The sequence below is a fragment of the Abramis brama genome (assembly GCF_963993115.1).
Source record: "Abramis brama genome assembly, chromosome: 14".
Classification (NCBI taxonomy): Eukaryota; Metazoa; Chordata; class Actinopteri; order Cypriniformes; family Leuciscidae; genus Abramis; species Abramis brama.
This window is the reverse complement of record NC_139976.1, coordinates 33,979,769-34,007,509: the sequence shown is the minus strand read 5'-3', so window position 1 is coordinate 34,007,509 and position 27,741 is coordinate 33,979,769. Positions and strand designations below refer to the sequence as shown.

Here is a 27,741-nt window from a genome sequence, read left to right as displayed (position 1 = left end):
TGGGCCAGAAAAAAAATTGCTATGTGGGATATCATTAAAGGTAGCCTACCTTTAATGACATATAGATGTTAAATGTGTGCCTTGGAACAGTTGCTGGTCGTCATGTCACTGTCATCAACTGAACTGCCACCTTGTGGTTACTGTATGCCACTGCACCATTGACTGGCTCTCCTGTGAGGTTATTTATAGGGCGAGTGAATCGAGATGAAGTGGAAAGACATTAAAGGATTAGAGCATAACTAATGCAATGCAGGATTACAGAGAAAAGGGGGCAGGGAAAAAGGCAGAGGAAACAGAGAGTGAAAAAGACTGAGAGAGAAGTGGATAAAAGGCCTGGAGGTAAAGAGATTTAATAGCAAGTGATTCAAATCCAATAGAAATTTAAGATCCAGCACATTGGATCCAGCATGGCGTACTCAGGTGAAGACACACTCACAGGTGAGAGGATGAAGAAGACACTTGTTTTAGTTGGAGTGGATAGAAATCTGAAATTGACTTATATGCAGGCTTATATTTGTGTTTTGCTATGAAAATATCATATTAATGCCTTTTTAGATATTTGAACAGTAGCATTTTTTTTCGGTAAGTACAGTCGGCCAAACGTTTAAGTGCCGCTCGTGGAAATGCTTCTACAGTATTTTCTCATTATATATTGCATTTAGTATTGTTTTATTACAAGTTATATTATCACTGTAACAATTTGAATCAAAAGTTGAATTGAAAACGTTATATGTTTTAGCTTCTGGTTTGTCCCCCTCTGTGCTTTAATAACAGATTGATTAGGCTACATTTATTAATTCTGATTATTGAACTAGCAAATATTTCAGTAACACTTTATTTTACAGTATCTGTTACCCATCTTACATGTAAGCAGCTAACACTAAACCAAACCCTATCCCTAATTATATAGTACGTATGTACTTATTACTTATTACTGTACTCAGTACTTATTTGTATAAATACACCGTAACAAGGGCAACTTAAAATAAAAGGTTACACTTTATTTGGTTACACTTTATTTTACAGTATTTTTGTTACATATGTTACATGTACTTAATAACAGTAAATTATGCATAATTACATGCAACTAACCCTACCTTATATTATACTGTATATTATACCATTTATACCCTAAATTAATATTACTCAGTACTTAAATGTATAATTACACTGTAACAATGACACCTTAAAATAAAGGGTGACACTTTACTTTACAGTGTCCTTGTTACATATGCTACATGTACTTACAGTAATAACAGTAAATTATGCATAATTACATGCAACTAACCCTCAACCAAATCCTAATCCTACCTTAACCCTATAGTAAGTACATGTAATTGCTTAATATTACTCAGTACTTAAATATATAATTACACTGTAACAATGACACCTTAAAATAAAGTGTAACCAAATAAAGTGTAACCCTTTATTTTAAGGTGTCTGTGTTACAGTGTAATTATATATTTAAGTATTGAGTAATAGTAATTTACTACATGTACTATAGGGTCAGGGTTAGGAATAGGGTTTGTTTTAGGGTTAGTTGCATGTAAATATGCATAATTTATAGTTATTACTTCAGTAACTACATGTAACGTGGAATAAGGACACTGTAAAATAAAGTGTTACCAAATAACCAATATTTCTTATTCATTTTACATTTCACTTTCAACATTTGTTTTAGATTTTTCAACCCCCTAAAATTGTGTTTATTTTCTTGTTTAAATCACATATTCTTCATGTGGTCTCAGATTTCTGTACTTCGCCTTTTTTGGAGAATGTTTTAATGTTTGTGCACGTGTGTGCATTTGTGTTTATCTTGCAGCAATGAATGTGGAGAGGATTATTGAGTTTATCAGAGAGGGCGATCAGAAAGGACTCAAGGCAGAACTACAACAATTTAATCGAGAGGTACTGACAATGAACAGTGATTATGTTCAGTCCAGTAGCTTCAAAACCACTGTATTAATAACATTTGCACCAACAATACATGTCATTATAAAACAATCTACTTTGCACAAGTTGTGCACTCAAAGCTCACATTTTATGTAATTGCTCTTTTCTAATCTCTCTCTCTCTCTCTCTCTCTCTCTCTCTCTCTCTCTCTCTCTCTCTCTCTCTCTCTCAGTATGCACAGTGCTTTTTCTATGATTTGGAGCAGCGGGACAGAAGAAAAGTAAGGGATATTTGAGTGCAATTACACATACACACTCACAGGAAAGAACAATGAGGTCTCTTTATATATTTAAATAAGAAAAAGAAGCCAGTAGCTCCCAAGCAATGTCTTAAAAGGTACACTATGTTAACAACATTTAAACAATGAGTCAATACATCATCAGTTCTTCTTCCTAAACATGTTTTTGTCTAACCCTGATTCACTATGTTAAGCCTATTATAAGTGATGGTTTTTGTTGCGTGGCTGGGCATGAGGTAAGATGTCACAACGAGTGAGAAAGGTTGACATGAGCCGCGTTTCCACCGGAATTACCTGGAACAATTTGTCCCAGGAACTTTTTTCCCCCAGACCTGTTGCTGTCTGCGTTTCGGTCTAAAGTACCGTGAAGATTAGGCAAATAGTCCCGTGACATAGGACTGTGCGCGACTTTACAGTTCCCACTGGATTTCATCCTCTGAATTTAAGCTTAATAAAGCCTGAACCTCGTTGTCGGTCCATCGGTCATATTTTTTAAACTCCATTGTTGATTCGAATAGCAAACAACTGTTACTGCAGGCACCGCAACAGATGGTGGTTGAAATAAAATGCTGTGTGGAACCAACCAATCAAAATGTGGCATGAACTCAACCAATCAGCATGTTAAGCACCCAAGTCCCACCCCTGAAAGCTCCTGAACTTTGAAAAAGTACTACCTCACACGCAGGGACTTTCGGAGGGGGAAATATTTACCCGGAACATCATGCAGTCCTGCGGTGGAAACACACCGAGTACCACCACAAAGTCCCTAGTTCCTGGGAAAAGTTCCTGCGGTGGAAACGCGGATATGGTTCACCGGCTAAATCTTGAACCTCCCGAATCACCCATTTTAAAAACTCGCCGAACAGAGGAGAGTCTGCTGGCAAAAAGAGAAGGCAACAGAGCTAGTATTAAAACAAGAATCAACATTGGCTTGGCTTTGTGGAGGTGGCCAGAACTGAGGGATTTGAAATGTTGTAAAAGCGACACTAAGGTGGCGTTTTTATTACTCAACAGGTGAACATGGTATTTTATTTTAAAGATAAATTGCCATATGTAGCTCTCTAAGAGACAGAGTTCACTGTAAAGCACTATCTTTTGTGCAGGGTCATGTCCACACAGTCAAGCAGAGCCGAAGCACAACCAAAACTGTGTTCTTCCAAAAAATGCGTGCAGTTTTGTTTTTAAACACTAGAGGGATGTTAAGTTACATAGTGTACCTTTAAAATGTTCAAGAATTCAATTTCTATGTATGAATTCCAGACCAAATGTTCTTCCCCGATCAAATGGTCTATATGTTATGATATCCACATTTATTTTATACCTGATGTATTTTATACTTTGATTTCTCCAAATAATTTATTTTTCCCAAAGAAACATCTGAGATAAAGTTTATATTCAATTTACAAAGAAATAAGAACTATAAGCTATATGAAATTGTAAACTTTGAGTCATACAAATTTCCTCTGGGCAGGAAATATTTCCCGCATGTCCTCAGTCGTTTGCTGATACTGCAGTAGTTGACTTGATCCCAGGCCGTCAGCTCATTAATATTTAGACCATAAGCTTCCTACTAATTCCATTCCAGGTAGCAAGTCAGTGTTGATGTGTCTACGTTAATTGCATTGAATTAACATTACAATATGATGTTGGTTCAACATCATTTTTACATCCGCAGTGATTGTTGATACAATGTTGAAATTTCACAAAAGAAGATATATTGAAAAATATTGGTACAAACGTTACATTACGAATGTTACAAATGTTCTATTAGAAATACTAAAACATTGTAAAAAACAAATAAGTAATTAAATAAATAAATTAATAAAATCAGGGATGTTTGGAAAAACTTCCAGTCACTGACTGGATGGTTGTGGTTTGCTATTGGTCAGTCTCATGTGAGTGACAGGTTGTTTCCCGAGGGAAGGGAAATGATTTTGATTAAAGATTATGAGGGCAAATATAATAAACACTGCAATATTCCATACAAAATATGAATTGCCAAATTTGATTTCATGAAAACTTTTGGATGAAAACTCAACATTGTATCAGTATCACCTTGCTATCTGGGATATATTTCTCCTTTCCTGGTCCTTCAGCTTTGTTACTGCTTGTTAAAACATGCAAACACAAAACGCACACTTAGGATAGAAAAACATCTTGTTTTATCTTTTGGGTTGGTTTAATGATTTTCATATTTTTCTGTCGTCTGGCTGCTTGTTTAATCTGAAAAGAGGCAGGAGCTGGAAGAGGTATTATTTTCTAAATTCTTGAATTCCCTAAGGTTACCGGCATCCTGATTTGACCATTATTAACCCTCTGGTGGTCATTTTAGACTAGAACAATTTACTTTTTTTTTACTTTATCAAAATGGCAAAAAAAAAAAATTTACCACCATTTTGTGGTACTTCCTATATGAACACACACACACACACACACATAAATTGTGGACATGATTAGAAGGCAAAATAGTCACACTTGTGATCTTCACAGTCCAAACTGACCACATAGGAAATTAATGGGGCATATGAAAAACAGAGCTTTTTACAGAGCAATGATTAAAGGTGACCCTGGACCACACGAGTCACGAGTCGCACGGGTATATTTGTGTACACTGTATGTCAAAATTATAGATTTTTCTTTTATGCCAAAAATCATTAGGATATTAAGTAGAGATCATGTTCCATGAAGATATTTTGTAAATTTCCTACCGTAAATATATAAAACATTTATTTTTGTGAGTGAATGCAGCATAAGCACGAACATAAATGAACAATTTTAAAGGCGATTTTCTCAATGTTTTGATTTATCTATCTTAACAAACCATACATCAATGAAAAGCTTATTTATTCAGCTTTCAGATGATGTATACATCTCAATTTTTAGAAAATTGACCATTGTGACTGGTTTTGTGGTCCAGGATCACAAATAGTTTTTGATAATGCCTAAATATATATCCAAATGCAAAACCTAATAAAAGTTTGTCTGTAATTATGCCTGAAAATACTGATAAGGAACTAAGTAACACACAGCCCCATATGAGTGAACATGATTTCACATCTTCCTGGATCAACATCTATATTTGTGGGGCAAGTTTAAAGTTTGTTTAGTTTAGGCTTACAACCAGGGTTATTTGCTTCTACATTTCCCTCTGATTATAGGGATAAGTTATGGGTAGGGTTAGGTTTAGGACAGCAATGTTGTTCCATGATCAACAAAATATGTTGATCCAGAAACATGTCTTACTTGGCAAAATCACGGTGGCTATACAGTAGCTATAAATAGAGCTAAACAGGTATCCAGTGGTTACACTTTGGTATTACATATGATTTTTTTTTTTCACCAAATGCAATCATGCCTTACATTGGATTTTATATACCTTTACTGTATTTTTTAACTTAAACACTCACTGTATTAAAAATCTGAAATATTTTATTATATATTTATTATTTATTTATTATTATTACCATGAAATACCCATAAAATACAAAATATTAAAGAATAAATATTATTGAAACAAAATATTGAACATTCATTAAATTAGAAAAAAAAATGACACTTATTGTCTTCAGTCTGTTTTGACCACCAAGGGTCACAAGTGTGACCCCTAAATAAGGAATAGAGTGCTGCAGGGATGACATATTTTTGTAGGCCAAACCCGGAAATGAGTTAGCATTTTAGCATTTCCAGTTCTATCGTCCTGACGTCAATTAATTTTTGGTAAATGTTTGAAATAAGGTCTGTGGTGAACACAAGCTCAAGATATTTTCACATTTTGTTCTACGATATAAAATACATTTATAATATCCTCTTGCCATGTAAAATGAGGTTGCTAAAAAGTGGCTAAATGGCACTACAGAGGTTGTCGGGACATTAAACGTTATCACATCAACAGGTAAAATCATCTACTCACTAGTCGCTTTCAAGTCTCGTTGTGTTAATAATCACACTCATACTCTTGCTAACTATTCTAACTCAAACGTTCAGGGAAAGACTTTTTAAACAAAGTCTGAATGAGTTGTCGGACATGGAAGCTTGCTTCCGCCACTGAATACTATTGTGACTCAGAATTTTGACTTTTTCTTGTAATTGCGAGTTTACATCCCGCAATTCTGACTTTTTTTCTCAGAATTGTGTGATATAAAATCGCAATTGCGAGTTATAAAGTCAGAATTGTGTGATATAAAGTCGCAATTGCGAGCTATAAACTGTAATTGTGAGAAAAAAAGTCAAAATTCATAAAAGTTGTTCATTTGTGAAGATTATCAAGATGAACAAAATGTGTAAAAATTTACAAAGCTTTTGTTAGTCACAGACCTTATTTTCTTCAATAATTCAAAAGCCAATCCTATTGGATATTTGTGAAGGGAACCAGGGTGATGATATAACTTCCAAGTTGGCCTACAAAATACATTATCCCTGCAGCACTCTATACCAGAGGGTTAAAGTTGCCATGTACAATTTCTGGATCACTAGCACCACCACTAGCAACACTAATCACTGTTATATCTTAATCTCTATTGGCCTGTCATGTAATGACAAAAAAAAAAACTCCCACAAATTGAATGCATGATTCACAGTATACTCAAAATGGTTAATTCCTATAATAGTTTTTTTTTTTTTGGATCACCGCAGTTCAGACAGAATAAAGTGCGGGAGTACGTGTCAGACTCGGATTCAGACTACGATGAGTCCAGTGACCCAGACGTCATGTTGAGACAGGTAACCTTGGCTTTTATAAAAAAAATACACACATTCTTAAAAACAACGTACGCCTTTGTTCGTTTGCATTTGTTTCTCTCTCTTGCCCTCAGGCTCTGGCTACAGTTATGATCCGGTTCCTCCACACTGAACCGCAAGGGCGTTTGCTGAAAGAATGTCTGAGATCCTTACGAATCCTCTCGAGGGACAAAAAGGTTTTGGGACCTCTTATCACTGACAGAGCACTGCTCACTCTAGCCCACCTGGGCGGCATCAGCAATGCACCTATTCCAAAAGAAGACACTGACAGTGATGTTGACTCCTATGATGACGTCATTTTGGCCATTTCTGAGAGCAAATTTGGCCGAGCAGATGAGGATGAGAACGGTGGTGAGGAAGACGATGGTTCTGGGGCTGTAACCAGTGATGCGGTCTGGGGACCGAGCAATTGGTGTGGTGATCGCAAGCCTAGCACGTTTTCAAACATCAGCCTCGTACCTTCTCGCAGGAGGAGCAGCGTTTATAAAGCTCTCACACCTGGTAAAAGAGACAGCAGAGGAAGCGTTGGAGAAGCGGAGGAAGAGGAAGAAAAAGATGATGATGAAGAAGCTACTAGGAAGGAAGTCATGAAAATATTATGTAACATTGTTTACAATAGTACTTGGGCACAAGAGAGAGCCAGTGAACTCAGGTATGAGCCATTTCAACATACGATTCAAACTCATTTTAACACATGAATTGGCACCCCTGAGTCCAAACCTTAAATTCATTGAAAGTCTTTGGGATGCACTGGAGTAGATTGTACAGAGATAAATGTTATTTCCATGGAGAGGTGCATACATTTTTGGTCAAGATCTTCTATTGACAATGCAAGAGTCCAGCACTCTGTAAAGTCTCCTCAGAACATCCCAAAGACTTTCAGTGAGTTTAAGATCTGGACTTCATGCTCCCTCCTAACCATTCTTTCACAATTTGAGCCTGATGAATCTTGACATTGCCATCTTGGAATATAGCATGATGTGTCTTCCTATGTGGTTGTTTAAGAAACGAAAAGCAACACACTCCATCAAATAGGGTTAGAAGAATGAACTTCATAAACTTCATCTCCAGAGCTGCTCTGAGACTCACTTCACCAGCATTTTACAATTTAATTTTAGAAAAACTATCATCAGATACACAGTAACTCAAAGGGCCCTACTTGTGCTAACCAGAGAAAGCTTGACCCCTGGGTTACAAGTCATTGCAAAAATGGCTAAGTGAAGTTAGTTTTGGGGGTTGGGGGGGGGGGGGGGGTGGGGGGTCAATTGCAATGAAATTCATACATTTCTGTTAATAAAGTGTTTTTGGGGGCACTGTATTCACTGAAATTAAATATATTTGCATGTCATATGCTTTTTTCTTTTCTCTCCCACTACTTGCTGTACTTCAGTCTCCTCCGTGGTCTGACAGAAAAGCTAAATAAGGAGTTTCAGTCTGCATCTTCCCCTTGTGGCCAATTTTACACACTCCGGTTCATGTTTTTACTGACGGCGCTGAGACCTGAACTCAGAACACAGCTGAAACAAGTATCTACTTTTCTCCCTCTATTATTTGAATTTTGAGTTTTTTGTTTTTTTTAAATTAAGTAATACAAATAATATTTTTTTGTTATCATATTATGTATGCTAACATTCAAAAGTTTGGGGTCAGTGAGTTTTTTTTTTTTTTTTCAAGCATTAAATTGATCAAAAATTGTGTTGCAGAAACTGTCTATTTCAAATAAATGCTGTTCTTTTGAACTTTCTATTCATCAAAGAATCCTGAAAAAAATCTTGGTTTCCACAAAAATATGAAGCAGATCACAAATACAAAGTTCTGTAATGAATCTCTAGATGGCGCAAGCTCCTTAACTCAAACGCTTGCAATAATATAATTCTCTATAGGGCACAGCTGATTCCTGCTGTATCAGGAGCCAATGAGCTCGCTGCTCAACTTTCAAATACTTGATTAGCATTTGCCTTAGCAGTGCAGCGCGCTTTCATAAACCCTCCAGCTTCCCCAGCTCCACCTGTATACAGGTAGATCTGCTACGGGTAATTCATATATGACATATTGAAGAGGAGCAGTATGTCTTACTCCAAGACCAAATATATCACCATTGTCATACCCATTACTATGCCAATCACTATGCTCTCTCAAGTTGTCATGACAGAACTGTTTTCAACATTGATAATAATAAGAAATGGAGATGGTGAATGAAAAAAAAAAGAGATGGAGGAAAAATATTTGTCAATGCTTTTGTGTTCTCTTGCAAATGTTTTGTGTTCTGCTGAGAAATTGCATTTACTCGCAAAGAGCTCAAAACGTTTTGCAAGAGCATGCAAAAAAGCATTGACTTATTATTTTTCTTCCCATCTCATATATTTTTTCCCCACCACCAAGTCCCTTTAGGGGCTCCATAGAAATGTTTCTTGGGCAGCAAATCAGCATATTAGAATGATTTCTGAAAGATCAAGTGACACTGAAGACTGGAATAATGATGCTGAAAATCCAGCTTTGATAATAATAAATTGCATGCATTGTAAAATATATGAAAACAGAAAACAGTTATTTTAAATCATAATAATATTTCACAATATTACTGTTTTTAATTAATTTTTGATCAAATAAATGTTCCCTAGTTGAGCACAAGAGATGTCTTTCAAAAATATAAAAAAATCACACTGAGCTCAAACTTTTGAATGGTAGTGTAAATTGTTGTATATCGAGCAACGGCCACATTGCTATCTAGATATTGTATTGGCGTTTTTGGTCATGTTTAGGAGGGAGGAGTGCCGTTGTTGACCACAGTGCTGGAGATGTGTTTAGCAGTACAGTGGAAGGAACAGTATGAGGTCGCGCTGGATCCTGCAGCGCCTCCTGTAAGTGTGGAGGACTCACAGCAGGCTCAGGAGGCTCTGAAGATCCTTTTTAATATCACACACAGCACACACACTCAAGAACCTGAAGAGGTGGGTGTATGCAGACATAATCACACTCATGCTCACTCACCTCCCTTACAAACAATGGTACTATGTGATGTATCAGATGGTAGTACTGTAGTAATACTGTAGTAAACCCACATTGCACTGAATAAATTTATATAAATTGTTAACATCAAGGTTCACATTGTGTCTACCACCAGGAAGCTGCATCTCTCTATCGCCACCTGGCTGCAGTTTTGCGTTACTGTCTGATGGTGTCCTGTGAGGAGGAGGAAGCTACAGATGAATTAAAGGGGTTAGTGTTGATAAATATTTGTATTGCTCTATAATAACTATTCTGGGTTGAAGATTTTAGTAATTATGACTCATTCCACAAGCACAAAAGTGTGCACTAGAGGCTGCGGTTCAAATCCCGCTTGGAGCAGTGTGAGTTATATTGGTGCCGTGACCCGGATGGGAGTGAGATTTGGGGGGTGAGTGTAACGGAGGCAAGCTAGTAAGAGCGGGGCAAATAAACCTCACTCCCCTGGCCTCAAGAGGCGCACTGGCGACTGACGCCTGGAGGCTGTGGACTTTAACGTCCTTGTTAGTGCACCTGCCTCCCATGGGTCATGCTGGAGACAGGGGTTCGAATCCCGCTCGGAGCGATGTGAGTAGAACCAGGTCCAGAGGAAGTACAGTAATGTGGAAGTCAAATATAATTTACATGGGTTTACAAGATCAAGACAAGCACACAAATAATTAAAGATAATAGAAGTTAGTAATAAAATAAAAGTAAAGAATAAAATAAAATAGCATACACTGTTGTGTAGGTAATAAATAGACAAGTAAATATGAGAATCAAATGCACATATTAAGAGTCTAGTGCACATATTAATTTGGCTGACAGATGTATGTACTGTATTTATATGTATGTATATATTGTATATATATATATATATATATATATATATATATATATATATATATATATATAGGTAGGATTTACAAGATCATGACAAACACACACACACACACACACACACACACACACACAAAGTGAAATATAATAGAAAACAGTATTAAAATCTAATAAAAATAAGACTCCAAAATAATTATACAATAATAATTACAATAATAAAATATTTATTTTAAATTGTAATACTATTTTACAATATTACTGTTTTTACTGTATTTTTTATCAAATAAATGCAGCCTTGGTAAGCATATTAATAATAATAATAATAATAATAATAATAATAAAGCAACACAAAAAAATTGCAATAAATAACAAAATATTTATTTTAAATTGTAATAATATTTCACAATATTGCTGGTTTTGACTTTCTAAGAATAAAAAAAAAATCTTACCGACCTTTTGAACGGTAGTGTATGTTACTAATAATTTTATTTATTGTAATATTTTTGTGTATTTCTAATAATATTTAATTGTACTAAATATTTTTTGTGTTTTTATTTATTTTGTAAAACTTGGAGCATTTAATTCTAAGGGTCATGACATAAAAAAAGGCATTAAGCCCACACACGGTGTGCAGGCAATAATTATAATAATAATAATGTAGAGCACATATTAATCTGACTGACAGAGATGCGTGACTGCCTTCCTTCAGTAACACCTGCTGATCTGTTCATGAAAGCTTTAGAAAATGAGGAATTAGATGTGGGGGTTTTTTCAAAGTATTTCTCTCTCATATATTGACCACAGTTCATTCATTCATTCATGTTCATCTGTGTCTGCTTTTCTCCTCATCTTCACTCATATGAATTATGTAATGCATAACCTTCTCCACCTCAAAAGGACAATTTATTTTCTGTATTTTAAATATCCAACATTTATAGACAAATTTATGTAAAATACAAGATGTACAATTCTGCTTTTTATAGACTGATGTTCTGTTTTAATCAACAGTGTTCAACATTCGATTAAAACATTAGAGATTTTAGCACACGCATGACCTCAAATCTCTCTGTTTCTCTCAGGCATGCAGCGAACATGCTGTCTGCTCTCCCGTTGAGTTGTCTAGACGTTCTGGTGTCTGTGCCTCTGGCTCCAGACTCACACCAGATGAATGGAGTCAACATGGACTGTGTGCAAAACCTACTCATGTACATGGAGAGAAAACTGGAACAGGTAAAAAGAGGGTGAAAGAAAGAAATAAGGGAAGGGAGAAACAAAAAGATGGAGACAACAGAGAAATGGATAGATTATCATATCATGAATCATATTGTCCTTGATATTTTGAGATTTAGGGCCAGATTTACTAACAGCGTGCGTCAGCGCAAACCCTCATTTGTCATTAAAGAACTACTGTCAGGATTTACTAAAGACACGCAGTGAAATATTAGCGCTGACAAGGCATGAACAGGGTTATTTTTACGGCTGACCTTACTGCATATGCATTTGTTGGAGTTTACTTATCAGACACAAAATTTATAGGAGTAGAGTATTTGAATCATGCTAGGTGATTTACTAAGGTTTGCGTTCGTCAGTTTACTGGTATTTTGCGCCATTATTTACCACCCAAAAAGGGGCATTGGTCATTATGGAAATGATGTTGTGTTGTGTGAAATGTTGTGAAAGGCAGCAGTTAGGCAGAAATAAGTCTATTTCATGCCTTTAAGAGCCTTCCAAAAATCAGTCAATACTAATATTTACTATACTATAATAAAATATTAGCAATTCACAGTAACGTTAAAAAGTTTTTAAAAAGAAGTCTCTTCTGCTCACCAAGGCTGCATTTATTTGATAAAAAAAATGGTGAAATATTATTACGATTTAAAATATTAAAATAGTTTTTATTTGAATATTTATCAAAGCTGTGATCAAAGCTGAATTTTCAGCATCATTACTCCAGTCTTCAGTGTGTCATGATCCTTCAGAAATCATTCTAATGTGATGATTTGCTTCTCAATAAATATTTCTGATTATTATCAATGTTGAAAAGAGTTGTGCTGCTTTATATTTTTGTGAAAACCATGCTAATTAAAATTCAGGATTCTTTGATGAATAAAAAGTTTAAAAGAACAGTGTTTATTTGAAATGACTTCACTATCACTTTTGATCTATTTTATGTATCCCTGCTGAATAAAATTTGACAGATTTTTGGTAGGCTCTGAAAGGCGTGAAATATATATTACGTTTTCCCTGTCTTCTGCCTTTTAAAAAAAATAATAATAATTTGGCATGTGTTTGAAGGGTCAGAGAGGGTGGAAGAAGGGAGAGGGAATAAATGATCTTTAATAGTGGACCTCAGGGGGAAAAGAAAAACAAAATATATGATATGACTCGCATATATTTTTGCATGACATTGCTTGTCATGTGCAACAGTGGCTTTTCTAACGCAGTGGTGTTTTACATGCAGGGTGAAAAGGTCAAAGAGAGACTGACCCCTGTGCTGAACTTGCTGACCGAGTGCTCCAGAGGTCACAGAGACACGAGACGCTACCTTAGACAACAGGCACGACTGCTATTTTAGATTATTATGAGGCAACATTGTCTAATTAAACACTTGCACTGTTTTGTATCAAATTGCATATGTGTTCTCACCGAGTACAGATTCTGCCTCCATTAAGAGATGCTAGCACTAAACCTGAAAAGGGCAACACCTTGAGGAATCGTCTGGTTAGACTGATGACCAACCTGGATACTGAGCTCAAACACTGCGCTGCCGACCTGCTCTTCGTGCTGTGCAAAGAGAACGGTACTGCATAGAAACACACAAGCATAGAGTATGAAAACTGCACGTATTAAAAAATACAATGCAACACAGTTTCAAAACAGAAAATAACAAAACAACCAATAAACAACAAACACTATATAATGGCTCTTCCTGTTTTCTATCAAGTATAATGACAGAATAAACATATGAATTGCTATTATGATTTTTTTTTTTTTTTAACTATAAACATTGAAAAAATTATTGTACTTAACTTGACATGTCCTCCTACAGTATTAGTCCGAGACGATGAGGGCTTCTGATGAAATCTCATCATAATTAAGTGTCTGTTAGTTCGCATTAAAGGGAATCTCCCAGATTCATTACTTGGTTTCTTGCAGCAGTACAGTTGGGATGTCCAATTTAGGATTTTTAAAGAGGACCTATTATTCCCTTTTACAAAGACTTAATTCTGTTTTTGGGGTCTAATAGAATAGGCTTGAATGCTTGAATGTTCAAAACCACTTTATTTTTCCCATATTCTCCATTGTTGCATCTCCTCTCTTCCCAGTCTGTCAGTAACGCTCTGATTAGTTTTTGTCTCTATGAAGCTCTTCCTTCTGAAATCCACAATGTGCTCTGATTGGTCGGCCAGATCAGTGTTCTGTGATTGGTCAGCCGCTTCAAGCGTGTTTGGGAATGTCATACCCCTTACCATAACTGCGAGTATAAACATACTAATAACTAACTCAACCATTCAGGCCCTGCCCCTTTAAATAATGTTTACCTTGTGTGGGTATTATTTAAATGAGGAATATTGTGACATGTTCGTTCCCGGATGAAAACTCAAGACTACAATGGAGGCGTTTCAGGGAGTTCAGAAACAGTGACACTGATATAGAGAATAACTCCCGCTGGAGGGACTTTGTGAAACTTTGCAGACCTTTTTCATGCTCAAACAGCAACTTTACACACTAAAGAAAGATGAATATGTAAAATAGCATGACAGGACCCCTTTAAAGTATCAGCTGATTGATATTTGCTTTGCCATTTTCAACTTCAACTCCACAAAAGCATGAATCTACTATTACGTCCTTAAGTTCTAAAGATAATGTAGTGGGCGGGACTAACAGAAACTGGCGAATCTTATTTGACTTTTCATTTTGACAAGCGTAATGTATACACTAAAAGGAGAGGGAACACTAGGAAACTGTCTGCAACTGACCATGGAAACTTCCATTTAATTATTCCTTAATAGTGTGATAAGACGTTTATTAATATTATTGGTTTTTTTGGGGGTTTTTTATTACACTTTTCCATTCATCTATTTGGAAAATAACCAACTTTTGATTGGGTGGGCCACATTTCAACCACTGTATTAAACACCCTTGAGTTTTACCCCCAAAACCTAATATGCTGTTTTTTTCTTGGATATTCCAGTGAGACGTTTCGTCAAGTACACTGGATATGGGAATGCCGCTGGGCTCCTGGCCACTAGAGGCTTGCTAGGAGGTCAAAGGTCACAGGCCACATCATCAGGCACACGGTACTCTAGCGACTCCGACTCTGACACCGAGGAGTACCGGCAGATTAAAGACCGCGTGAACCCAGTGACGGGACAGGTGGAAGAGGAGCAGCCTGATCCCATGGAGGGAATGACAGAGGAAGAGAAAGAGGAGGAAGCTCACCGGCTCGTCGGTCTTTTTAACAAACTCTCAAAGTAAGGAACTTAAACCACTTATCAAAACACCAGTAAAGCTTTGTACACACTGCTCTCACACTCTCGCACCTTTTCCTAAACAGGGAGGATGTGATTCAGCCAATGGGATTGAACCAAGCGGGTCAGCTGGTGCCACTGTCAGAGCTCAGGGACTTCTCAATGGAGGAGAGGGAATCGGAGGAAGAACATGATGACCTGGAGAACGTGGAGTAGAATCGACATAAATGTGGTGACCAAAACTATATAACTTAAAATAACTAGTCTTAACATTTTAACAGCTTAAACATAAAAACATACCCTTAAATATTACCTGAATATATCTAATTAAGACACTTTAATTAATTAATACTCTACAGTTCAAAAGTTTGGGATCAATAAGATACTTCACCAATAGACCATATAAAATATATGATTTTAAAAAAAATGTATCACTAATGCTTCAACACGCACGTTTAAACAACAATAAAATCAGAAATGGATTTTCACTTTTCAAGAGTAGGCTACTTTAGTTTTTTCCGTTCAACAGTGTGCTTGATGAATGGATTACACTAAAGTTCTCGTGAAAAGATATGCACAGACTGCAAATACATTACCAACCAAACAAAAGCGCATTCTATTCTTGAGTGTTATCGCGAGTCGTGCTCTCGCTTATATGGCCTACCTGATGATCAGTAGTGGTTCACCTAATAAAATTCAATAAATACCAGTTACAATAAGCACTTAAAGCTGCAGTCCGTAGTTTTTCCTCTTTGTCGCCATCTCTGTTCGAAATCTGCAATTGCAGTTATTCGCGGAATTATAAACTTTACATGGGTTATGCCTCGGCATGGCACAGCGCGGATGAATCCAATGTTTTGAGGAGAATGTGCGGCTGTCAGTCGCCGCCGGTGTGGATACTGGCATTCGGAATCACAGATTCCACTCTTTGGAAGTATGACCAACATAAGAATTTTCACCTGAAAATGTCGTCTGAACAGGTAACATCCACTTTTGTTCTGACCAACTAAGGGAAAAAAAGCATTGCAGTAAAACGCGCTGATTAAATCTAACGATTGCTTATCATATCACGTCAAACCGTGCAAATTATACTTTGTTCTCAAATTGTTAATGTTAACAACATCAGCATTACGTGACTACATTTAATGCCCTTCCGATATTTATCCTTGTTTTCGCATGGGCCGGTCGCAGTCTCTTTTTTTCTGTAGCCAGTCCGAAGTCCAAAGTCTTTTGCATTTTACACCGGGTGAATCTCCAGTTGTCACTGGTGATTGTCGTTTGAACCTTTCTGTATCCGCCATCAAATTGATGAGTTTAATTATATCAAGTGCTGAGAGAAAAGGCTATAAATCTCCACCTCCAACATCCTCACACTCATAGTCTACTAGCCGAGACTCTTCTTTATGTGTACAGATGTGACGTAATGACGCAAAGACATGCTCGAATTTCCAGCGGAAATCCACCAGTAGCCTACCACTGGAATTAAAAACATTATTACAAGCTTACTGTTATTAATCCAGATAGTTTTGAACACTGGCTGGTTAAATATGTACTTGCTCAAAAATTAATTTCGGATCATTTTTAACCCAAAAAAGTTACGGACTGCAGCTTTAACTCAAAAATAACTATTAAATAATAAAATAACTAGAGAACTTGTTGACTAAAATCAACTTGAAAATGCTGTCTCATGAAACAAAGGCGAATCCGTAAGTTCTTTACAATTTAAAGGTACACTGTGTTATTTCATCAATCAATCGTGAAAGACGTTTATAATTTTACAATGCTGTTCTTTTGAACTTAAATAATTCTGACAAAAATGTTGGTTTCCACAAAAAAAATTAAAAAAAAATAAAAAAAATAATATATATATATATATATATATATATATATTATTTTAGAATGATTTCTGAAGGATCATGTGACACTGAAGAAGACCGGAGTAATGATGCTAAAAATTCAGCTTTGCATCACAGGAATAAATTGCATTTTAAAATATGTTCACATAGAAAATATTTATGTTAATTTGTAATAATATTTCACAATAATACTGTTTTACTGTATGTTTGATTAAATAAATGCAGCCTTGGTGAGCAGAAGAGACTTCTTTCAAAAATCTTACAGATCCCAAACTTTTATAATGCATTGGACATCTAAATAATAAAATATAAATCTTAATTTTTCAATTAGTCAATGCATTTAAAATGTGTTGTGATGTGAAGGACACTATATTCTTTAAATGTTGCTTTGGAACGTTTAGAATCAGTGGTACAAACAGTGTGTCGGTTTAATGTAAGTTAGATGAATCCCTCTAGGACATGTTGTGGTCTTTAGTTTTTATTAATGTTGTATAGCACTGGGTAACTCCGCCCACAGTGAAATCTCACTGGTGCAAAATCCCTCCCACGTGGCTGAATATTAAATGTTAAACTGATGTGTGAACCAATTTGATCAGTTCATTGAATACTACTGATTCAAATGATTCACTCACAAATCTGATACCATGGCTTATCGATAAAATATTTTAGAACACAGTATAACTAGAAAAATGTATATTCATTATAGAAATGTATTGTAATCATGATCACAACTTGTAATAATTGCTTTAATGAGATCATTGTTACATGATATTAGCTAACTGCACTATTTGTATTATCTTAGAAATGTACATTTTTGACATATGGACATTACTTTAATACAGTCAACACTGGTAAAGATCACTCTAAATTGAAATGTAGAAGCATGCATCTTTCTGTAAAGCTACTTTGAAACTATATGTATTGTGAAAAGTGCTACAAATAAATGTGAATTGAATTTAAATTAAATGTTTTCAACTTTTCCATGAATTTTTTGAGATTTTATTAATTTGCATGCTTTTTCCATGCCTGGAAAACACGTAAAATTCCCTGATATTTCCAGGTTTTACATGACTGGAAAGTGAAACCATGATACTGAGTGCAAACCTGTTCATACAGTATCAGTTGAAAAAGCGAAAGAAACAGGGCACATCAGTGGAACAATGAAGTCCTGGAGCCCACAAAATGAACACAGTTCACAATCATTTCAGATTCAGTTCAGTCAGAGATATAACAAAAATCAAAATAAGACCATGAAAAGATTTGAGGACATATTGTGAAAAGACATGATTATTCAATCTGACACTATTGTATTATGAGAAATGTAGTCGGGTAAAACCAGACTGAAAGGCACATTAGACTTTTAATGATCGTAAACAACAAATCCCTCCTTTTAAAATCCCCCCTTTGTAAACTTCTTTATGTATTTTTATCTACTGAATCAATGATTATTGTCTTGTACCATTACTGAAAATTTGCTCAGCAATATTAGTCCACACACCTTTAATAAATACAATTAACCATAGAGTCGCCACTAAATGAACAGTTTAAAGTGCCCTATTATGCTTTTTCGAATATAAGCTTTCATGCAGTGTGTAATATAGCTTTTTGTGAATGTAAAATTTCTGCAACGTTTCAAAGATCAAAGTGCACCAAAAAATAAGTTATTATCTCCTAAAAGAAAGAATTGATTCTGAACTGCAGAAACGTGTCAGAACTTCCAGTCTCACTTCCCATCCTGTTACAAACCTTTGTAACAATGAAACAAATTTGCATAATGCCAGTCTATGGTCTTCATTGGCTGAACAAGTTCTACTTTGCCCCGCCCTCAAACACTGTAGTTGTAGGTGAGACTGGAAGAGTTTGGTTCATGTTGTCGACATGTCGAGAAGACGCTGAGAATCCACGTTGCATGCATTTCAAAAGGACGAGAACTCGCGCCGGAATTGATCCGGAAAAAAACAACACCTTTGTTCATATAAAAGTGTATCAAGTGCTGAGGTAAAGCTGATATTCAGATATGGTAATGCGCTTTTCATGTCCGATGCACCGTAAGCTGCCGACCAATCACAACAGACTGGGCCGTCTGACCAATCAGAGCAGAGTAGGCTCTCGGAAAGGAGGGGTTTAGAGAGACTGAATCTTCGAACGAACCGTTTCATACTCTCTGAGAAATGAGGTGATGTGAAATGTATATTATTAGAAAACAAAAGTGTTTTTTGACCTTGGATTGTAAGGTCAAACAATCCAAGGTCAGATTGTATAATTTGACCTTATTGTAGGAGACTCTAAAACCACATTAGAAGCCTTTAAAATAGCATAATGGGGCACTTTAAGAAGTCATTTCAATTCATGCCAAATAAGTATAGAGTCAAGCCTTTTCACTTGGTCAGAGGCGATCTTTCTAACACAACTCCATCATTTGCTCCAGAGAGAGTTGTAGCTCCACTGACTGCAGGGAAGACGCCCCACGTGCAACAGCCATCGTCTTCAAATCCTCCAGTGAAGTCAGAATAACCTAACCAAACCAGAAATGGGAAAGAATCCGGGAAACAAGTCATGATACATTTTTTTTTATTATTTCATATACTCTGACAAAAATCACTACTGGTGCCTCTAAGAAATTGTGAATACAAATGAAGCAGTAAGCCACAAGAGGCATTACATTACAGTCAGTGACTCAACACCAGGTATAGAAGCAGAATGCTTCACTGCAACATATGGCTTTGAGTGGATAGTCACATGTGACTGTGGCCATAACTGCAATATGATGAAAGATACCAATGTTCAATAAACAGTTGAATTTCTCAGCCCTGTAAAGCCTGACTTATGGAATAATCGTCAGGAAAATCAAGCCGTTTATTGAACCTTTAGACTAAGTTTTTTGTTGAGTATCATATTTGATATATCAAGGCTTTTGTTTCTCATTTAGTAACTGATATGAATGTAAATGTGTACCTTGAAATGCAATTTAAGTCACTTTGGATAAAAGCATCTGCCAAATGCATAAATGTAAATGTAAAAATGTAAATGATATAGTGAGAATATGGAGCTCAGACTATATCAGATGTCACTCTGTATCTCTCAATAATATGTTTTAGTTAGATGATTTTTAAATGCTTAGGTTTTATGATCTAATCTAGGTTTTAATTGTGGAAGAAACATAATGTTAATTAATATAATATGTTAATAATGTAAAGCCTGATGCATCATATTTGATAAAAAAAAAAGAAAAAAAAGATGTATGGATAATCAAGTAAACCTAAGTTTCTTCAGTCCAGTTAAGTGTCCATCTTGAAATATTACTAACAATATAAAAGTTATTCTTACATTTATGTGATAAAAATCATTAAACATTTTAGAGTAAAAAGACACATGAACCACGACCTGAAGGTGAACATTTTTAAAATGATACTAAAAGGACTTTTACTTGCTAAGAAAAATATAAAAAAAAAAAAAAACAAGTATAAACTATCAATCAGACGGCAGAAGGCATGTGTGCAACAGATTATTATTTTTTTATCATGTTGATAGTTTGCATACCAATTATGGTACAGTATGTTTTATAGGGTTAATATAAAAAATTGAAATATTACAAATATTTTATACAGTGCTGGTCAGAATTATTTTCCCCCTTGGTAAATATGATCAAAGATGGCTGTAAAAAATATATCTGCATTGTTTATCCTTTTGATATTTTATTTAAAAAAAATGCAAAAATCTAACCTTTCATTGAAGTAAAAGAATTGAAATTGGGTGGTAAATCACATTATGAAATAAATGTTTTTCTCCAAAACACATTGGGAATAATTATTTGCCCCCTTTTATTAAATACTTTTTGCAACCTCCTTTTTCCAAGATAACAGCTCTGAGTCTTCTCCTATAATGCCTGATGAGTTTGGAGAACGCCTGACGAGAGATCAGAGACCATTCCTCCATACAGAATCTCTCCAGATCCTTCAGATTCCCAGATCCATGTTGGCGCTTCTTCTCTTCAGTTCAGCCCACTCCTCTTCGACAGGGTTCAGGTCTGGGACTGGGACGGCCATTGCAGATGCTTAGTTTTGTGCTCAGTGACACATTTTTGTTTTGATTTTGATGTTTGTTTTTGGATCACTGTCCTGTTGGAAGATCCAACCATGGCCTGTTATAAGATTTCTAGCAGAGGTTGTCAGGTTTTGATTTTTTATCTGTTGGAATTTAATCGAATCCATGATGCCATGTATCTGAACAAGATGACCAGGACCTCTGGCAGAAAATTAGGCCCACATCATTAAAGATACAGCAGAGTATTTCATTTTACACGTGGGGTACTTTTTTATCCCTGTATGAACCAAACCCATCTTAAGTGTTTGCTGCCAAAAAGCTCTTTTTTTGTTTCATCTGGCCATAGAATGTTAGAAAAGTAACTGACACTACTGGAACTTCAAACAGGACGGGTTCTATGGCCAGATGAAACAAAAAAAGAGCTTTTTGGCAGCAAACACTTAAGATGGGTTTGGTTCATACAGGGATAAAAAAGTAGCCCATGTGTAAAATGAAATACTCTGCTGTATCTTTAATGATGTGGGCCTAATTTTCTGCCAGAGGTCCTGGACATCGAAGAGGAGTGGGCTGAACTGAAGAGGAGAAGCGCCAACATGGATCTGGGAATCTGAAGGATCTGGAGAGATTCTGTATGGAGGAATGGTCTCTGATCTCTTGTCAGGTGTTCTCCAAACTCATCAGGCATTATAGGAGAAGACTCAGAGCTGTTATGTTGGAAAAAGGAGGTTGCAAAAAGTATTTAATAAAAGGGGGCAAATAATTATTCCCAATGTGTTTTGGAGAAAAACATTTATTTCATAATGTGATTTACCCCCCAATTTCAATTCTTTTACTTCAATGAAAGGTTAGATTTTTGCTATTTTTTTTAATAAAATATCAAAAGGATTAACAATGCAGATTTATTTTTTACAGTCATCTTTGATCATATTTACCAAGGGGGCAAATAATTCTGACCAGCACTGTATATATATATATACAGGGAATATATATATATAAATAATTTGCCCAATCCTAACCTCTATCATGATGAGTTTCTTCTCCCACGGTTTCATTTTGGGGTCCGGCCACTTCTCTCCCAGAAAGAAGTAAAGAGTATAAGAGGGAGATTCACCGCTTTTCCCCATAAACTCCATCAAACCTAATGGAATGGCATCAACAGACATCCAGCACATTATCCAAGGGATATAGAAGAATCACCAAAATATCTGCAACCACCAAAGATCAACCATACCTGAACAAATACATAAAATAAACATCTAATATAATTCACCTGAAATATAATTTCTGAAGAGGAAGATGCCTTGAGGGTTGTTTTTGGAGAGCTCTCTGGTTGTTGGGCTTTTTTCATGTTTGCACAGACCCCAATAGATCCTGCTGTTTCCCCAGCGGTGGCCATAAACCACAGCATCCAATTTCCTGATCTCCAGACCGCCCAGATTCTCCAGAATATCATTCGTAAGCTTGGCCTGGATCTGATCCACGATATCATCTGGAGGAGGAAGCCTCACCACTGGTAGATCAGCACTGGACTCGTCCCTATGGGAGGAAAGGGTGGACTGTTAAGTATTCGTCTATTCTATTAAAACATGATTCAGTGGTGCTAATTAAAAGTTGATCAGTCAATTAAGTACAAAAAAAACCAACATGTTTCCCTGATACATCAGTCTGAATCCAGCATCATTCTCCACCAGCTGTTCTAACACCATCTTCCCTTTGTAATGCACCTTAATCCGAAAAAATGTCTCTGTGAAGGAAATGAATGAATGGAAGAAAAGCTGTGTGAGTAATTAAACACCAGTAATTGATGTGAAGAATATGTCATGGTCTTGGGTTCTACCTACCCAGTTTTGGTTCAGGAATGGCACCCTGATCCCCTTCAGCATGTGGTGGACACGCCGCCGGCTGCTGATACTCTGGAGAATGAGGATTCACAGCCGTCGCCGCATCAGTTGGTGAAATCTGCCCCAAACCACCAACAGCACCCCCAGCTGAAGAGAAGACTCCAGCAGTGTCCACTGTTTGATAATGGGCCATCCCAGTAAACTGGGTTTCTGAACAAGGATTCATTTGGAAGAGTTGTTGTTCCACGTATATCTGATCTGGATTCCAAATTTCATGGACTGAAACAAAAACGAAAAGTGAAATTCACAATTCACTGTCCTTTAAATCATTATTTAACTAAAAGCAATAATCCATGTACATTGTAAATCAAGTGGCCAAAAGTGGTGTCCGGAGGGGATTAAACCATCTAAATATGAAGAAAATATTCTATTTTATTATTATTATTATTATTATTTTTAAACATGAGTGAAGAACCACACACTAATAATGGTTAGGGTCTGACAAAATTATTTGGCATAAAAGCTAAACTACAGCTACAGGTTTTATTTTACTATGCAAATATGAAAATGCATAGAACACAGAAAGTGCGCAGGAAAAAGCAGACACTGTCTACTCGACAACACAATCAGTTGTTAATATCTTGTTGGTTCTCTCTTGTTTTTACATGTTTCTTTGTATGACAGCCAGGCCAAAAATTATGCCTGGATAATATGACGTGTCATTGCGTTATCACGATAAAACAACATGCTTACCAGTTCTTCAATTCATTTTTGGTAGCACTTTATTTTACAGTCCTGTTCCCCAAGTACATACTATATACTTATTATAGTTATTACAATAGTTGGGTAATAACTAGGTACTAACCTATCAGTAAACCTAACCTTAAGACATTTAGTTACCTCATATTACACAGTATTTTATACACGTAAGTGCACATACTGTAAAATAAAGAAGTGCAACTGAATTTTTAATAATATTTGAATAAAGCATGTCAATTTCCTAAGGAGGACAACACTTTTGGCCACTACTGTGTGTGTGTGTGTGTGTGTGTGTGTGTGTGTGTGTGTGTGTGTAATTAAACACTATTTTTTTATCATAACATAACAATAGCATACATTATGCATATAAAGATTCAAATACCTAAAATAATGGTAAAACCATAGAGTTAATCCATATCATATTTTGCTTTGTACTACAGCCTCCTATAATACACTTTTCAATCTACCTCGGGAGGGACTTTCTTGAAGGTTTAGTCCAGTTAATTGTCCCTCTAAACCTTGGGGTGGGTTTGCTAAGAAAGAAAAGATCAGAGTAGACAAAGGAGATAAAAGTAAAACATAATGTCATCACGATTAAAGGCCTACCTCAGCATTATAGATCAAATGCATGACTGGGTATAAAAAAAAACTGCTTACTAGAGAACACGTTTTCCTCCTCCAAATACAGTTCTGGAGAAAACTAAAAAACGGGAAACAAATTTCTCAAGTCAGTGTGTGTACTGTATGTCTTATCCGATGCCACAGGTTGTCTATTTGAATGTGCTTTTTCTAAAACCCAACCTGACAAGCACAGAATAACTGATTAAACAGATACTCACATCAGTCTCTTGAGACCCTTCCGATCCTGAAGGCGGGAAGGATAGAAAGGTTCATAACAATTCAATGAACAATCTTCTTAATGACATCAACCACACATGTATTGTTTCTTACCTGCAGAAAGATGATCAGATGGAAACTGATACACTTTATGCGGATCAGCAGTATCATTCTTGTTGTCCAATACCATCTTGAAGCCTTTGGCACGAAGAGCGCTTCGGAAGTTTCTCTTCCAAACGGAGGGATCTCCATTTATCCTGCCGTCTCCAGAAGCGCTGGTCTGAGCCCATGCCTGACGGGACCCAAAATACAGATATTAGAGGAAAATTGTACTCCTACAATTATAGTGTCCTCTTGTGATGTATTAAATGTGCACTTGTAGTGAGTATGCATAAGAGCTGCACGATTCTGGATAAACTGACAATCACAATCTTTTTTAAATAAGGATCAAGATTCGCCCATGATTCTGAATAGATAATTAAACAAAATAACATGAAATTTACTAGAGGCTCTGACAAAATGTTGCAGCAGACTATATTTAAAAAAAAAAATTAATGAATGATTCATTGATTCACTCATGAAGACTTCACTTGTTTCGTTACTGGATGAATCAGTGATTTTGAACAAATCTCTTGAATGATTCATTCATTGACAAATACATTTTTTAACAGTCACTTCAAGTTGGTTTCAAAAGGTGATTTGCTCTATTTTGATCGCTACCGTAGGCATCAGTGTTTATATCTGAACTATAAATGTTTATCCCAGTACTTCTGGGATCACTTGAATTATTGTAACACAGAAATAATGATACTGTCTGGTTAAAAAGTTTGTCAAGCTGTTTCATATAGCATGAGAACTGCTCTCTCTGCTCTCTACATGACATAAATAGATGTTTCAGTGGATAATATGACATTAAAGTATATTTTAGTTTACCATAAATGCTTGTCAGCACAATTGACGTTAGCCATATTTCACAGACAACATCAGTAATTATGAAATTAGCCTACATATAAAGATCTACTTAGATCTAATGCACTATACACTAATATATCAATAATATACCAAAAGTGCCATTGCATTGCTATGATATTATCAAATTAAATTATTTTAAAAGGATGGTTCACCAAAAAATTAAAAGTTTGTCATCATTTAAAACCAGTTTATGGGGGAAAATACTATGGAAGTGGAAGTCAATGGGGCCCATCAACTGTTTGGTTACTTCTGTGTTTAACAGAAGAAAGAAACTCATATGGGTTTGGAACAACTTGAAGGTGAGTAAATGATGACAGAATTTTCCTTTTTGGGTGAACTATCCTTGGAATATCATGTAAAAAACATGACACATTAATATGGTAATCAAAAGCTTGTATGAATGATAATGGATCTTTAATAATGACAAATAATGCTTATTTTCACCTTGAATATGAGGACATCATCACTGTTTTTGTCCTGTCTCAAAGCATGCTTCCATGGAATGCTAAACTGCTGAAGTTCTTGATTGGTCCAACACACTCCAGGATAACTTCCACTCTGGATTTTTTGGTACAACCAGGGAACGAAGAGAGGCTTTGTTTGGGTCATTATGATGCAATCAGACTAGACTATACAACACACCAAACCATCAATGTACCTGCACAAACAGAAGAATATCCTTACATTCGTTTACAGACTCTCACAACTCCAGGTCACACTGTTTTATTTAAAAATATATCATAATATGATAAAGCAATACACCCCTAAAATACAGTAAAACCTAAAACACCTTTCTTCTAATGTCAATGTTTGACTGAACTTTATAACGTTACAGTATAAACATTTTCTTACATAGGCTATCGGATATCGCCGTGGAGATTTTAATATTAAACATGACATATCTTGGGAATACATTCTGTATAAGGAATAATGTGATCTCGGGAGTCAAATAATAAACCATAAGTATAATAACAAAAACACCATGGCTTTTAATCGTCACTTACCATGTAAGGTTACATCGACAGTGTGTTCTGTGGCCTGTTGTGTTTTTCAGCGAACTCTTCGGATATCAGGGCTATGAGACAGATTCGCTTATCAGTTCTGCATTAATACCGGGCTTTATTCAACAGATTGTCCCTTGAGGTCAGGTGTTACAACATTACTCGGGAAATCCATGTCAGTTTCGATTTACCATTTTGACGTCATTGTTCACGTCACTCCCTGAGTGTTTTACCCTAGATGACCACTAGATGGGGAACATTTTATCATTTATTTTGGAGTTGTCCTCATTTAGTTTGTTTTTGGTCAGATTTCTGTTCCTTTATTAAGCCTCATATCATGCCCAGCTTTCAACTGTGCTTTAAAAATGTGTTATTTGTTTTTTTTATCTTATGACAAATCTTATCATAAGGAATATTACTTAATTAATCGGCTTCTTCTGTTAGCTAAATTTAGTATTCATAAATGTACATTTCGAGGAAACAAGCCTTCGTTTTAATTTTTAAGAGCAGAAATTCAACAATACCTAAACAATATTCAATATTCAACAATTCAATCTGTAAACATTTTCACATTTTTGTTTAACTTTTAAGTTTGTCACTGTTTTTGTATAGGCCTATGTCTTTTTATGTTTGTTTATTTGGTTTACTCATTGTACCCCCCTGACTTTGTAATTTGTAATTCTTAAAAATAAAAAAAAAAATAAAATAAAAAACAAAAAATGACCACTAGATGGCGTAGACGACCAATATCTGCAATTTGGTCAGCTTGGTACGATAACACAATAGGTTTGAACAACGTGAAAATCAACGACATTTTCAAATATAGTCTATCCTCATGAGACTCAGACTTTTGTCCTCTGTAGAAGAAATTATTTCAGTAAAAAACATCTCAGGAAAAATCAGAATATGACTTTCTGTCGATTTCATACATGTCCTCTGTAGATGTAACCAGGACTTTTGGGGAGACAACAAGTGAATAGGGAAAGAAAATAATGTTCTTCATACTAAATATGATATTCTTATGAAACTGTTGCCAAGTTATTACTCCCATTATTACACTTCTTTTTGCATTACATGTTGCCCCAAGAACACATTAATATGCCAATTAGATGCAATGTATAAATTCATTGTATAGAATGGGAATACCCATTTATTGCCATGTTTACATGCATATTGTAAAATAGTATATCAAATCATTGTAATATC

The 27,741-nt window shown here is 35.7% G+C and overlaps 2 protein-coding genes across 3 annotated transcripts; one reads left to right on the top strand and one right to left on the bottom strand.

Moving 5' to 3' along the window:
• The first annotated feature begins 241 nt into the window (after positions 1-241).
• On the top strand, positions 242-17,115 carry LOC311096589 (chaperone Ric-8A). The gene is made up of 14 exons (XM_084135848.1): positions 242-438; positions 1,823-1,908; positions 2,126-2,173; positions 4,423-4,440; positions 6,824-6,910; positions 7,003-7,580; positions 8,319-8,454; positions 9,691-9,879; positions 10,053-10,147; positions 11,833-11,983; positions 13,215-13,310; positions 13,409-13,553; positions 14,949-15,228; positions 15,312-17,115. The coding sequence occupies exons 1-14, from the start codon at positions 408-410 to the stop codon at positions 15,439-15,441; spliced, it is 2,070 nt and encodes a 689-aa protein (XP_083991974.1). The 5' UTR covers positions 242-407; the 3' UTR covers positions 15,442-17,115.
• A 698-nt stretch (positions 17,116-17,813) lies between these two features.
• Positions 17,814-26,738, bottom strand: irf3 (interferon regulatory factor 3). 2 transcript variants are annotated; one of them, XR_014609057.1, is made up of 12 exons: positions 26,539-26,738; positions 25,979-26,192; positions 24,677-24,854; positions 24,565-24,590; positions 24,383-24,425; positions 24,193-24,258; positions 22,967-23,245; positions 22,770-22,869; positions 22,396-22,661; positions 22,142-22,263; positions 19,351-19,596; positions 17,814-19,302 (listed from the first exon to the last, which is right to left on the bottom strand). XR_014609057.1 is itself a non-coding variant. In XM_084135850.1 (11 exons), the coding sequence occupies exons 2-11, from the start codon at positions 26,141-26,143 to the stop codon at positions 19,483-19,485; spliced, it is 1,359 nt and encodes a 452-aa protein (XP_083991976.1). In that variant the 5' UTR covers positions 26,144-26,192; positions 26,539-26,738; the 3' UTR covers positions 17,814-19,482. The 2 variants fall into 2 exon arrangements, 1 of the variants encoding a protein (XP_083991976.1); XM_084135850.1 differs by having other exon boundaries at positions 17,814-19,596.
• Between the last annotated feature and the right edge of the window lie 1,003 nt (positions 26,739-27,741).